The sequence below is a fragment of the Panthera leo genome, chromosome E1, assembly GCF_018350215.1.
Source record: "Panthera leo isolate Ple1 chromosome E1, P.leo_Ple1_pat1.1, whole genome shotgun sequence".
Lineage (NCBI taxonomy): Eukaryota > Metazoa > Chordata > Mammalia > Carnivora > Felidae > Panthera > Panthera leo.
Genome location: NC_056692.1, coordinates 59,523,688 through 59,538,558, shown reverse-complemented (window position 1 = coordinate 59,538,558; position 14,871 = coordinate 59,523,688). Strand labels below are relative to the sequence as shown.

The following is a 14,871-nucleotide window of genomic DNA, read 5'->3' as shown; positions in this document are numbered from 1 at the left end:
TCACCGCACACCTCACTGCCCACACCCTGACTGTGTTCGGCTGCTCTGGCGGCCGTGACAAACCGCCACAGACCTGGCGGCTGAAACAACAGAAACTTACCGCCCCACAGTCCAAGGCGGGAAGTCTAGGTGTGGGCAGGGCCAGCTCCTTCTGAGGCTTGGGCGGGGTGGGGGGGTAGGGGTGGGGTGTGGGGGGGTGTCTGCTCCAGGCCCGTCTCCCAGCTGCTGGTGGTCTGCTGGCGTCTTTGGCTTTAGGCGCATCACCAGGGTCCCTGCCTCCGTGGGCACGCGGCCTTGCTGCGCGCGTGTCCGTGTCCAGATTTTCCCTTTTCATAGGGTACGAGTCGTACTGGGTTAGGGCCTGCTCCAATGACTTCACTGTGTCTTCGTTACCTCTGTAAAGACCCTATTTCCCAATTAGATCGCATTCACAGGTACTGGGGGGTAGGAATGCAATCTATGAATTTGGGGGGGGGGTCACAGTTCAACCCATGGTGCGCTAAGGAGCTTATCACTTCCTACCACACGTTCTGGGTTCCTGCCTTCGAGGGTCTCCCCTGGAATGACTGATACAAACCGACGCATCGCTCACCTTCGCTCGGGCACCTGTCTGGGCATCTCAGGCTGAAGGTATGTGGCACAGAGATTCGTGCTTCTGAACCACTGAGGGGTTGCAGGGATGAGGTGGGGTCCGATCACTGGATCTCCGGGGCACAGTGACTCCGCAGTTTGCCGGAAGCGCCTGGCGTCAGTGACCGCTGCCTCCAGCCCCGGGCGAGTGCACCCGTGAACTTCACCTGCTGAAGCCCCGTGGCGGGCCTGCCGCTGCCAGAGGGCGACCACACAGACGGGGGGGTGGGGGTGGGGTGGGGGTGGGGTGGGGGGAATACTCCCATGGGTGGAAAGCAGCCCGGAATCTCTATGTGGCTTCCGGGCAAGGTTCCAACGGGGAGGTGGCATTTGGGGTGGCCGTTCCACGACGCGCAGACCCAGGGGACGCCAGTGTGAAAACGTGGTTTTCGTGGCGAACCACCATCCACAGGGTCGCTGGCGGCCCCCATGGAGTGACCCCAGGCCTTCCGGTGCAGGTGACATAAGCTGAACTTGAGCCAGCTGGGGCTGAGGGGCGGCCCGCCGCGTGGGGCCAGCGTGGGGAGACGCGGGGACTGAGGCCGACCCCTCTGCGCACCTGGTCCGGGTCCTCCGGAACCTGCTCCCCGACAAGCGCTCTGATTGGCTTCTCTCCCTGGGCCGGGGAGGCTGATTGGCTGGGCCTGGATGCCCTGCCGTGGCTGAGCCAATCTGCAGAGGGGAGGGTGGGGCCCCGGGAGGCGGACTCGTCTGTCCACGTGCAGTGAGCAGAGGCAATGTCTTCTCCTGGCCCCAGGACACCTGCTGCCCCCGGCAGAGCCTGTGTGGGAGCTGTGGGTCATGCCGAAGCCCGACCCGGCCGGGACACCCCGGTGGAGGCCGAGTTGGGGGTAGGTGCAGCTCTGACACGGGGCCATACGCGTGTCAAGAGTTTTCAGGGGTCCTGGTCAGGAGTCCTTGGGGGTCAGACTAAGGAGGCAGTGACAGAAATAGAAGAGAATGTGAGAGGAGCCAAGGAACATTCTGGAAGAAGTCGAAAGAATCTGGGCAAATTCCCAGGGATTGGGTGTGAGTCCAGGGAATGGTGTTGAAGATACAGGTGAGGGTGTTGGCTTGACCCACTGCGTGGACATTACGGTGGACTCTGGTGGCTCGGGGCAGCCCGGGGTTGGGGGTGAGCCTGCGGGAGACCCCGGGGCGGGCATCCTTGGGAGGGCTGGGGAAGGGAGGCAGCTCGGAGAGGTCGGGACTGCAGCGGGGAGGCAGGCCCAGGAGGGGCTGCAGGGGGCAGGCCCGGGGGAGGCCCAGGAAGAGGGGCTGCAGGGGGGAGGCCCAGAGGAGGCCCAGGAGGGGCTGCAGGGGGCAGGCCCAGAGGAGGCCCAGGAAGGGGGGCTGCAGGGGGGAGGCCCAGTGGAGGCCCAGGAAGGGGGCCTGCAGGGGGGAGGCCCAGAGGAGGCCCAGGAGGGGCTGCAGGGGGCAGGCCCGGGGGGGGGGGGGGGGGGGGGGGGGAGGCCCGGGGGGGGGGGGGGGGAGGCCCAGGAAGGGGGGCTGCAGGGGGGAGGCCCAGAGGAGGCCCAGGAAGGGGGCCTGCAGGGGGCAGGCCCAGAGGAGGCCCAGGAAGAGGGGCTGCAAGGGGGAGGCCCAGAGGAGGCCCAGGAGGGGCTGCAGGGGGGAGGCCCAGCAGAGCCCCAGGAGGGGCTGCAGGGGGGAGGCCCAGCAGGCCCTTGAGGGAGAGGAGACACCCGGCCGCAGAGGGGTCAAGTGTTGAGACACGTCTTTTAGAGGGCTTGAGAACGGAATAGGCGCGGGGAGAGGCCGCGCGGGGCCGCAGGGGTGTCCACCTTCTTCCTGGGAGCCTCCCGCGGGACGCCGGGTCCGGCGGCAGGCGGGCAGCTGTGAGCCCCGCGGTGGCCACGCGGTGGCGCTGCAGGACAGCCTGGTGGCCGCGAGGCAACATCAAGGCCTGGACACGGCCGGCTGCCAGGAGAGACCACCCCGCGCGCCCCCGCCCTGCACCAGGCACCTGCACCCTGGTGTCACCACACGCAGTGTCCCGGTACCTAAACCCCGGCACTGCACACCCCGGCACCTGGCACCCAGCAGTCAGTGGTCCCTGGGGGTCCTTGTAGGCAGGTGGGTCTGAGAAGCCCTCTGTAGATGGAGGCTGGACCGGGACTCTGCCCTGGGTCTGCCGAGATGGCGGGTGTCACCCGCCTGTCCGTTCATCACTCATGTGCCCATTTGCTCATTGGTGCATGCATGCGTGCATTCATTCATTCGTTCATTTATCACCCATTCACGAACTCATTCATTCATCCATGTATCCATCTGTCTACTCATTTAGCGGCTACCAGGTGCAGGCAGGCCCTGCTCTGGCTGCTGACACGGGTTTGCATATGGCATGGGGTGGCAGGATGGCATGGTGTTCTTGATGGGGCTGGAGAACTTCCGGTTGATGGTCAGGAAAGCCTTCCTGGAGGAGGTGGCGTCCCCCCAGACAGGGGGGACGGTGCGGGGGGTGGGCAGTGTGGGAACGGGGACAGGGCCCCTGGCTTGTCTGATTCTGGTTTTCTGCTGGTCACGAGTCGGAGGCTCCTGGCCCTGACTGGGGAGGGGCTGATCTAACCTGGATTGTTAACCCAGGGGGAGAGCATGGTGGGAAGTGGCCCCGGAGACCATAAGGGGCTGTCCTGGTGAGCACAGGTGGAGGGGGGTGGTGGTCATGAGACAGGGGGCATCACGGGCCAGCAGCTGGGTGGATGGCAGTAATCACCGCAGACACACGCCCGTCTACACCGCTCCCTGTGAGGGGGACACGGGGGACAGGCACCGAGGGGCTTGTCACCTGCCTGAGGTGGAGTGGGGCTTTGAACCCCCAGCCCCAGTGGGACAAGGGACGGGAGGGGCCTATGCTGCTGTAGTGGCCGCCGGGGGAGTGATGGCGGCCTGAACGGGCATGGGGAGCAGACAGGGGAGCACGCGTGAGCAGGTGGGGTGCCCCGGGGGGTGCCGATCCGCCCCGGTCCTGCTGCACCGGGTCTCGGGCCCAGGAAGGGGGACTGCGAGTGGAAAGCAGAGAAGGGGCCTGCAGGGCAAACCGGCTCCGGAAGGGCCCTTGGGTGGTCCCCTCCCACGCGGTGCCTGCGCTGCTCCGGGGGACCAGGGGATGCCCGGCACTTCTGACACTGGGTCCTGTAGGACACGGGGGCCTCTGTGCTGGCCGGCGGCTCGACAGCAACCTCCTGTAGGAAGCCCGGAGCCGAGCCGGAACCCCCCGCGGCGGCTCAGCCCCTGATGCTCAGACACCGGGATAGCGGTGGGCTTGCTGTAGGCTGCTGACTTGGACCCCTTTGTCCCGCAGCGGTGGATAAGGGACGCACCTGTAACGACCTGCCCCTCAACCCAGCGCTCAGAAGCCGCTCAGCTGCCCGCCAGGGCTCTTGGGACCCCCTCCCAAGCTGGTCTCTGATGTCGGCGGGAGGGCTCCCCGCAGGGCTGCCCGATCACCATGTGGATCTTCCTCTCGAGCCAGTGACCCGAGGGCCTGGTGCCGGGGCTGTGGGCTTCGAGCCTCTACAGCGGCAGGGCCCTGGGGCTGCCCGGTCTGGGCAGGTCCTCCTCCGAGATGCCTCCGGGCCCTTCGTGTCCCCAGAGTCCTGGCCTTACTGGCCCAGCCACGCCCCTGCAGCCCGGCCCTCCCTCTTGATCCGCGTGGTCTTAGCAGAGTTTCCATTTCCTGCAAGCAAAGCCCCGATTCAAACCTGGGTCAACCCAAAGCCCCGCTCTCGAGCCACGTTTTCTCCCACCACTTTGTCTTGTCATTTATTTTGTCTTGTCGTTTATTGCGGTGAAATTCACATAGCACACAGTTCATCTTTTAAAGTGAACAATTCAGGGGCGCTTGGGTGGCTCAGTTGGTTGAGCATCTGACGGTTTTTTTTTTTTTTTTTTTTTGATGTTTATTTTTGAGAGAGAGAGAGAGAGAGCATGAACAGGGGAGGGGCAGAGAGAGAGGGAGACACAGAATCCAAAGCAGGCTCCAGGCTCTGAGTTGTCAGCACAGAGCCCAACACGGGGCTTAAATTCATGAACCTTGAGATCATGACCTGAGCCGAAGTCACACACTTAACGGACTGAGCCACTCAGGTGCCCCATAAGCATCTAACTCTTGATGTCGGCTCAGGTTGTGATCTCACATTTTTGTGGGTGTGAGCCACACGTGGGGCACTGCGCACTGATGGCTCACCGCCTGCCCGGGGTTCTCCCTCTCCCCCTCTCTCTATGCCCCTTCCTCACACGTGCTCTGTCTCTCTCAAAATAAATAAAAGAAAAATGAACGATTTAGTGCATTCACAATGTTGTGCAACCACTACCTCTATGTAGTTCTAGAACATTCTCCCCACCCCAGAAAAGCACTCCACACCCATTCAGTAGGCACTGCCCAGTCCCCCTCCCCCAGCCCCTGGTAACTGCTGATCTGTTTCTGTGGATTTGCAGATTCTGGATATTTCATAAAAGACGAATTCCAGGGGCACCGGGGGGGGCTCAGTGGGTTAAGCGTCCAACTTGATTTCGGCTCAGGTCACGATCTCAAGGGATCGAGCCGTGCGTTGGACTCTGTGCTGACAGCATGGAGCCCGCTTGGGATTCACTCTCTCTCCCTCTCTCGGTGCCCCCTCCCCACTCGCGTGTGTGTGCTCTGTCTCTCAAAATAAATAAATAAACATTAAAAAAAAGAGGAATTCTGCACTACATGGCCTTCTGCATCTGCCCTCTTTCACTCGGCAAGCTTTCCACGTCCATCCACTGGGCAGCCTGTGTGAGCACTTCCTTTTCAGAGCCGAGTACAATTTCATTGTGTGGAGACACCGCTTTTGTTTATCTGTTCAAACCTCTGGGTTGATTCTACCTTTCGGCTGTGGTGAGTAGCACTGCCCAGAACACGTGCCTACGTGGACACATGTTTTCGTTTCTCTGGGGTGTATATCTAGGAGTAGAATCCCCGAGTGACACAGTAACTCCAGGTTCCTGAGAAGCACCGGGTTTTTCCACAGCAGCCGCACAGTTTTGTGTCCCTCTGGCCGTGGACTGGGGCTCCGCTCTCTCCACATCCCGGACAGCACTAGCTGCATCCTGTGTTTCTGGTTCTGGCTGGTCCAGGGGGTGTGGGGTGGTATCTCACTGTGGTTTTGATTTGTATTTTCCTAACATTAACGACGCTGAGCATCGCTCTGTGTGCTTGCTGGCCATCCGTGTACCTCCTTTGGGAGAATGCCTATTCAAGGTCTTTGCCCATTTTTGAATCAGGTTGTCTGTCTTTCAGCTGTTGAGTTGTGAGACCTTTTTTACGTGTTCTGGATATTAAACCCTTATCAGGTATATGTGATCTGCAAACATTTTCTCCAGAAACTTTTTCTGTAGGTTCTCTTTTTTAACATACCTGGTAATGTCTTTGATGCACAAACTTTGTTGTTTCATTTATTTATTAAAATTTTAAAACGTGGGGCGCCTGGGTGGCTCAGTCGGTTAAGTGGCCGACTTCGGCTCAGGTCACGATCTCGTGGTCCGTGAGTTCGAGCCCCACGTCGGGCTCTGTGCTGACGGCTCAGAGCCTGGATCCTGTTTCGGATTCTGTGTCTCCCTCTCTCTGACCCTCCCCCGTTCATGCTCTGTCTCTCTCTGTCTCAAAAATAAATAAACGTTAAAAAAAAATTAAAAAAAAATAATATTTTAAAACGTTTATTTATTTTTGAGAGAGACAGAGAGAATGGGGGAGGGGAAGAGAGAGAGGGAGACACGGAATCTCAAGCAGCCTCCAGGCTCTGAGCTGTCAGTATAGAGCCTGATGCGGGGCTTGAACTCACGGACTGTGGGATCGCGACCTGAGCCAAAGTCAGACTGAGCCACCCAGGTGCCCCACAAACTTTGTCATTTTTATGATGTCCAGGTACCTTTTTCTTTTGCTGCATGTGCCTCTGGTGTCAAACCCCCAAACCTGCCGCCCTATGTTATTCCCTAAGGAGTCTTACGGTTTCAGTTCTTACGTTTATGCCATTGACTCATCTGGCAGGTTTTGGGTCGTGGTGTGAGGCAGGAGCCCACCTTCACTGCTTGGCACGTGGACGGCCAGCCGTCTCCGCGCCATTTGTCGAAAGACCGTTTTCCCCACGAAGTGGTTCTGTCGCCCTGTTGAAAGGCAGTTGCCGTAGATGTTCGAGTTCACTTCCGGGCTCTCCGTCCCGTGGTCTGGAGGCCCGCAGTTTGGATCGCTGGAGCTTTGCGGTGAGTTTTGAAAAGGGAATACCGATCCTCTACCTTGTCATTTTTCATTATCGTCCTGGCTCTTTGGGGCCCCTCGCGATTCTACGCGCATTTGAGGGTTGGTCTTCCCGGTTCGGCAAAAAGGCGACTGGGACTTTGATAGGGATCGCCCCGAATCCAGATCGCCGCGGGGGGTGGTGGTGGTGGTGTTGCCGCCTCCCCACGCGGGGCCTTCGTACCCTTGGGTGCAGAGCGACTCTGTTTCGGTCACCTCTGCCTCCAGCGATGTGCTGTGGTCCTCGGCGTGTGAGCCTTCTATCTCCTTGGTCAAATTTGTTCCAGGGCTTCTGTTCTGGACGCTGCTGGGTTGGCTTTTTCACTCCTTTCCCGGCTGCTCCTTAGTTGCTGTGTCATTTGCTCCTCCCTCAGCCCAAAAAAGTGCTGGGAAATGGCAAAAAGGAAAAACGAATCCACATGGGTTCTGCTCTGCCTTCAGGTGTAGTTGTTGCTGGCCTCTGCCTTCTAACCCCCCTCCCCTCCCTGGGGGGGGGGTGGGGAGGGGGCAGGGCTGAGGTCTCAGGGACCAGGGGGCCTGGGCATGGCTGGGCCTCCGGGTGGCTGGAAGGACCTGGTCTGGGCCCTCCAGTGAGGGGAAAGGCCCCCAGGGTGTCTGTCTTGATGGCAGGGTCACAGCACGGTGCTGGGGACAAGCTCTGGCCCTGGCCCTTCCGTGTCACACCCCCAGCCCCTTCCCACCACGGGTGGGGGGCTACTCTGGGAAGCCCCTGCCTAGACTGGGGCTTGGTGGGGGGAGTGTCTCAGGGGCAGCCCTTCCCCAGGGTGTTCTGGCTGGAGAGGTGGGTGGGGACCGCAGGGCATGTCTTGGAGACACAAAGCCCACCCCTCACCAGCGGGTGAAGGCCCAGCCCTGCCAAAGGGGCTGGAATTGATTTCCAAGGGGCTTTTTCTCTCCTTGCTGTTGCTGCTGCTGCTGCGGACGGTGATAGAATGCCCCAGGCCCCGGAAACAGATCAGCTCAGGGACGGACAACAGGCAGTAATTTAAAGTCTCTTCACAGCTCTATCCTAACCCCTGGAGCCGGGCCACCTGCCTGGCGGGGCAGGGCTAGCGAGGGGTCTGCCCCCCCTTCAGGAGAAGGGGCTGATGGCTCTGTGGGGGGCGGTCCCCCTGCTCGCTGTGGACGGTCCACCGGACTGGCCGTCGCCAGCCCCGGCCTGTAATGAATCCCCCAGACCAGCTCTTCCCACACGCTTCCTGCAGGGCCTGTCATCGCGAGACTGGAATCGCCGAGGCACGTGGGGATGCACGCACGTACGCACGCACGCACGCGCAGGCAGACCTGCACGCACGCGTATGCACGCATGTCGTGGCCCCACAGGGACACGTGGCAGCCAGGCGCGACAGCGGGCGAGCCCATGCCTTTGCACCTCCTGCTCGCCCGTGTGCATAGTCAGCACCCAGGTGAGCACAGCCTCGGGGAGGCTCCTCAGATGGCCCTGCGCAGAAAACTCCTGGCCCAGGACAGACCTTAGGGCCCATAGCTGCCCCGCGTGGTGGCTCCAGGTGACCCTGGAGCAGAGCCTGGCCCAGCAGGACGACCTCACGAGATGTCACTCCCCCAGGAAGCTCTTGTCCCCTCTCCCGGGCTCGAGGGTGCTGCGGGACTGGGCCTGGGGGGCGAGTCACCTGTAGGGTCCTGGCGCACCTCTCTCCCCCTCCCCCCCCCCCCCCCCCCCCCCCCCATGGCCATCTCCCACCCCGCGCGTCCATCTTTCATTTTTGTGGGCACTCGGTTTGCACTCAAGTCCCGGAGACGGAAATACTGATGTTGATAGGAAAATATTACTTTCCCTGCGGAAGCACAGGCGCAGGAAGGCTGGGTATCCTTCTTGTTTAAAACAAACGTCACCCGGTTGGTTCAGGAACTGCATTGCTCAGACCCCCGGGTTTCCATGGTGACGGCTGCCCTCCCCACCTGCGGCAGGCTGGCGAGCAGGCGCTGCGCTCTGGGTCCAGCCTCCGCCAGCCGCTACAGAGGGGCGCAGCCACTCCTGGGGGTCCTGGGGGCAGGCTCGGGGCTCAATGCACCTTTCCACCCCTTCCCCCCACCGAGAGCAGGACAGACGTCTCCCTTCCCATCCCAGCGGCCACCTTGGCTGAGGACCCCCTGTATTTCGGGGGGCTCTGCCTGGTGGGGGGTCTTTGCCCCGAGTCTTGTAGAAAGAGGGAGTGGTCAGCAGATCAAAGCCCCTTAAGGATGTCCGTGTCCTACTCTGGGAGTCGTGACTCCAGGCCATGGCGGCCAAAGGGATGTTGCAGATCGCGGTGAGGCCGGGCAGCAGTCGCCCGTGACCTGGGAGACTGTCACCCAGGGCCCTTAAAAGTGGAAGAGGGGACAGGGTCAGCGTCAGAGCCATGTGACACAAGAAGTTTCTCGAGCCAGGGACCCAGGCAGATCCCGGAAGCTGGGAAAGGCGGGAAAAAGGAACGTCCCCAGGCTCCTCCGGAAGGAGCCTTGCTCACCCCTTGGTTTTAGCCCCGGGAGGCGCCTGGGCCCCCCCAGACCCGAGTAGTGCTTGCGCTTCCGGCGGCACAGGGGTGGTGGTCTGCTGCAGCAGCCACAGGGGGCCAGCACAGGGGTGTCACCAATCTGGGGACCCACAGTACTGTTTCCAAGACCTGGCGCCTTCCTTTCCCATGTGCCCCTTGCGGCAGGCCACCTCGGCTGCCCCGAGGACCCTGCCCAGAGCCTCCTGAGCCCACTCCTGCCTTCGCTGGTGCCGGGGCCCCTGCGCTGCTGCTATGGTGCGGACGTTCCTTCCAGAACAAGGACCCACACAGAACCCCCCGGAGCCCCTCACCTCGGCAGAACCAACCAGTGCTTAGCGGGCGGTGACTTCTCCAGGAAGACCCTCAGCGGGCAGTGATGGTGATCTTGCGCCTCGGGAGTCACGTGGCCCCTTGTCCGTGCGGGCCGCAGCAGGGCTGGTGGCTCTGCCGGCCGCGGGGGTGACGTGAGCGCACAGGCACGTCCCTCGCTGCACCCCGCGCATCCATCGTCCCCATCGTTCCCCCTTTTGGGGCTGGTGCGCGAAGCTCACTAGGACCTTAGATGCACCCCAGCCCCACGCAGCCCCGCCCCCTTGGTGGAGTGAAGGTCAAGAGGCCTTGGGGTCAGGATGCCTGAGTTGGGTCCTTCCTCAGTTCCTGCCCCCACCCAATGGGCGTGGCTTTCGTGAGTTACTTAATTCTTGGGCCCCCACTTGCTGTCCCCAGGGGTGACAAGAGCCTGTCCCTAATTGGTGTCCAGGAGGCCAGACCCGTGAGGTGTGAGGTAGATTGAGTGTCGGGAACCACTTGCTCCCACTCGCTCTGTGGCCCTGCTGACTCGCTTCTTCAGGGACACCCGCCCCCAGGATCCAGGCCCCCACGTGGTGGGCCGTGCCATCGCGGGGGGGGGCGCAGGCCCAGGCCCGGGGAAGGACAAACTGTGTCCGCCTCCGGCCGCAGGGCGGCGAGTTGTGTCGTTTAACCACGGCGGCAGGAAGGGGCAGCGGGGGCCCCTGTGGGCCTGGGCTCGTCCCCCTCCGAGCAGAGTGGCTCTTCCCGCGCGCAGGCGGGAGCCCACTCGCGGGGCCGCTCTGAGAGGAGCTGAGGCACCGGCGGGGCCGAACCAAGGGGGAGAGGCCCCGCCCCACCGCGCAGACCCCACCCCCGCCCCAGGCCCCGCCCCCTCCCGAGACAGCCCGCCCCAACCCCACAGGCCCCGCCCCCTCCCGAGACAGCCCGCCCCACCCCCGCAGACCCCGCCCCCAGGCCCCAGACGGCCGGCCCCAGCCCCGCCCCCCCCACAAGCCACAAGGCCGCAGCGGTCACCTCTGCACTTGTTTATTGTCATGAACAGTTGTCGTTTGCTCTTTCACTCCGCAATTCTCATTTGGTAAAATAAATAGAGATAAACGAACTTTCAGGGCGTGCTCCGTGGAGCCCCGGTTAACTCCATGATTGGATTTTCGCTTCAGACCCGGGATGGCCCAGCGGGCCGCGGCGCGGCGGTTCCGAGAGGGGGCACAGGAGGCCCCGCCCGGCGGCGTGCAGTCCCCTGCACCACATCCACCCGGGGGGTCAGCTGCCGGGCGCGGACCCTGTCCCGGAGCCGGCTCCCGGGGCACACCGGCATCCCGCGGCCGCAGAGCCCGGGCAGCGCCGTCCCCGGAAGGCGCCCCTGGGTAGGGCACCTAAACTTCGTCACCGCTGGGACGCACATTCCCGTTATGGCCTCTTATTGGCAGAATTAGTTAAGCCAGCTCACTGCTCTATCTGAATAATCTTGATTCCCAAGGAAAAATGGAAAAAATGCTTTTCAGAATATCATCATTGTGGTTTTGTTTTACAAGCGCTGTTTGTAATCGCTTAGCACGTTCTCTGTTGTCCTTCTTGGGGCTAAACCGTCCCCGTGGCTCCGAGGTTGTGCCCGGATACGGGCAGACACAGGCGCACACCTGTGTGCGGACATGCGCAGATGCCCTGCCACGTGCTAACGCAATCACCAAGCAACTTTTCTGCTTTACTCACTGCAAGACGTGAACTTCGGTCGCACCAGCAAGTGGCGGCAAAGACGGTCCACGGTTTACCCACAGGCACCGGGGCCCCGGCTGCCTCCGACCACGTGCAGGCATGTGATGCACCAGGCGAGGAGGCCGCGGGGCCACACAAGTGCGTACTCTGTGTTGGTTCCAGTGTGGAGACCACGGGCCCTGCACATGCATGTACACCCGTATGGGGAGGCCACAGGCCTGAGCGGCTGTCACTGCACCTGCCTGGGGAACAGCAGCACTTGAGAGAGGCAGGCCCTGTGGCCTAAGGGTGGTGGCCAAATCGCCAAGGACTGGCCACACATGTGGAAAGCCACAGGCCCCTCCTGCTAGCGGGTCTGTGGTGATTGGGGCTTGTGCAGGGAAGGTGGGCTGTGTGGGGGAGGGGCAGCGCCGGCCCTCCTACGGTCTGGCTACGAAGGGCCCCCGTGGGCAAGGACTGGCGGTTGGCAGGAGGCTTGGGCTGTCTCCTTCTGTGCGTGTGGGCTCTGTCTCTTGAATCTCCTGCCTCTCCCAGCCCGCTTGGAAACCCCCCAGGAGCGCGTGTGCAGAAAACGGGCCGGCTAGCTTGCAGCCAGGGGAATGCGGCCCAGGCTGGCTCACGGCCAGGCGGCAACCCAGAGACCTACGTGAGCCCCAGCGCTGCCCCGTCCGCCAGGGTGGCTGAGCCCTGGGGAACGGCTTCTGTCTCGGAGCTTTCGTGGAGCCAGTGCTCGGGTCCCTCGCCAAGTAGAACGAGTGTGTTTCCCTTTAAAAACCTCAGAAGCAAAACAGGACGGGAAGGGTGCTGGGACGTTTGCGGCTGTCCCCGGGCTGTCACACGGCAGGACTCTACCAGAGCCCCCTTCCCTGGGCTCCTGGGCGTGACAGCGACCACAGACGCACAGACAGACAGCGAGGGGCCTCCTGGAGCCCTCGGCAGCAGGTCAGGACCAGTGTGGAGGGTGGCGCGGCGGGTCCACTATGTACATGGAGGCCTGGCAGGAGGGGCGCCCGCTATCTGGCCCGCTTCTCCACCGAGTACACGGAGATGTAGTAGTCGTTGCTGCCCACGGCCAGGTGAGGCTGTGGAGGAGAGCAGGGCAGGTGAGCGGGCGGGCGCCATGGGCCTTCTTCGCCCCCACCCCACCGCGGCTCTCAGCATGGGCCCCGCAACCCGAAGCAGGGACTCTCGGGCTCCCCACGGCTCCCCGCGGGGACGGTTCCGGGGACCAGAGCCCCGCACCTCATGAGGGCTGCTGGCAGAAACCACAGACTAGGGGAACGATCGTAAGGGATGGGCGTGCGTCACAGATCTGGGCTGCTCCTCCCTGAGAAGCACAGGCTGGGCGGGGTGCCCCGGCCCCCCCTCACTGCAAGGTTTCTCCAGGGCTGGTGTCAGTGCAGGGGCCAAAGGTGATGGGAAGGGCAGGGCGGTCTCCTGTGCGTGTAGCCCACAATTCCCTGCTTGATGGGGGAACCCGGTGCTGCTTCTGGAGGCAGTTTGGGGGCCACGACGCCCCAAGACCCTAGGACCCAAGAAGATCTGGTTTCGTGCCATTCTCAGACACGGGGAGGGGGAGGCCTGGGGCGCCCTGCGGGCTGATTGTGGGGCAGGGCCAGGCTGTAGCCCCACCTGCCTGTCCCGAGTTCCCCCGTCCCTCCCGTGTAGCCTCCAGTCCCCATGCCCCCCTGCTATTCCTGCAGGACCCTCCGTATTGCCCTGTGTCCCTGCGTCCCCCGACCCCTCCCACGGCGCCCCCGGCCCTGTGTGCAGATACAGACCCAGTGCGGGTGGAAGGCCAGGCAGCTGATGGCCCCGACGCGCTGGCCCATAAACCCGTCGTAGTATTTGATGTTGTTGATGAGCTCCCCGTTCCCGCTGTAGATGGCCGTGAACTGGTTCATGGAGCCGCTGCACACAAGAGGGTCTGGCGTTAGCCTTCCGGCTGGGGTGGTGGCCCAGAGGCGAGGCAGAGGCGGGGCTCGGTGCAGGTGGGGAGGTGGCCCTCTCTCTTCCTACATCGGCCCCGTCCCAGACACGGGGCTGACCTGCCCGCCATCACCCAGGCACGAAGGGCCCCACAATTATGTGGCTCCGGCGTGCTCTCCTTCCCAGGCAAGAGGGGGCATAGCGCCTGCTGTTTACACGGAGGCCCGAGGCTGACTTTGGGTGCTCTGAGATGGTCTGGGCGGGAAAGGGCCCTCATCTTCTCTTAGCTTGGCACCTACCAGGCGATCAGGTTTGCCTGGGGGTGGATGTCGAGGGCCGTGAGCCCCTTCACGATCTGAAGGACGTTCACAGACTCCGGCATCCGAGGGTCGAAGAAGCGCACGTCTCCGTTGACACTGTTGGCAAAGGGTCACTCCGGTGAGGCCGGGGCGGGCCAGCCCCCGAGGCAGAGCACATGCCCACCCCGCCCCACCGGCCTTCACAACCAGGACTGGCGCCAAGCCCCCCCCCCCCCCCCCCCCCCCCCGCCCCCAGACTCCTCTCCGCGGCCACAAAGGGCCCTGCCTCGAAGGCAGGAAGTAGCAGTAAGTGAAGACACGGGGGAGGATGTGAGTTATTGGTTTCATTTCTAGTCCCGGAGATTAGATTCTCTGCAGCCAGGGATGCGGTTACAGGACGGGGAGGGGGGGAGGCCGGGAGGCCGCACGTCACCCCTGGAGGCCGCCTTTCCTGCCCTTGGTCTCCGGTGGGCGTCGTTCTAAGAGCGATGTTCTGTTTTTATATTACAAACAAGGGAAACGGCATCTCTTTGAAGAAACGGTGTCTTTGTAGCAGTAAATTACATTTTGTTGTCCCTTAACAGGCACATAAATATTCACTGCTCTCAGTACAGGATTTAGCGGGCAGCAGAAACGGATTTATGGGTAGCCGATGACTCGACGCGGATATCCCGCAGCCAAGGGCTGGCAGGTGCCCGCCCCTCTCCCTCGCACACCCCGCAAGCCTCCAGCGAGCAGGCCTCCCGCTGCCAGTGGGAGGACCCGGGTGTCCCTGCCCTCCCGCTGCCCCTGACCTTTCTGGCCAGTCCCGGAGTGGAGGTTAATCACTGCCCTCACATGCCATCCTTTCCCGGCTGTTTAAACACCGTGGACATATTTTAAACGGAGGAGAAAACAATGTTTGCACAGCAGAATGTCTCATAAACATTCCCTGCTCATTACCTCACGCTCATGATGTGGCCCTCGGGGTGCTTCTGGAGGTAGGCCTTCACCACCCAGGCCGTGTGCTCCCGGTACGTCATGACGCGGCTGGAGGGAGGACGATGGGGTCAGAGCCTGGGCGGCCGCCTAGGCCGGGGAGGGGGCTGCCGGCGGGGGTGGGGAGGGGGGCAGCGGTGCCCGTTCACTGCCCGCTGCGGGACAGGGGCGGGAGCTGAGAAGCCAAGGGCGCGACTTCATTTTGAGCAGAGAG

At 62.5% G+C, this 14,871-nt stretch overlaps 1 protein-coding gene across 1 annotated transcript in view; it reads right to left on the bottom strand.

Moving 5' to 3' along the window:
- Positions 1 to 10,752: 10,752 nt before the first annotated feature.
- The window catches only part of RPTOR (regulatory associated protein of MTOR complex 1), a 334,863-nt gene continuing 330,744 nt past the window's right edge, over positions 10,753 to 14,871 (bottom strand). Inside the window, exons 31-34 of the mRNA XM_042914527.1 lie at positions 14,622 to 14,708; positions 13,680 to 13,796; positions 13,233 to 13,362; positions 10,753 to 12,533 (exon numbers count right to left, since the gene is read on the bottom strand). Of these exons, the coding sequence (XP_042770461.1) occupies positions 12,465 to 12,533; positions 13,233 to 13,362; positions 13,680 to 13,796; positions 14,622 to 14,708 (403 nt within the window). The 3' untranslated portion in view covers positions 10,753 to 12,464. The remainder of the gene's footprint in view (positions 12,534 to 13,232; positions 13,363 to 13,679; positions 13,797 to 14,621; positions 14,709 to 14,871) is intronic.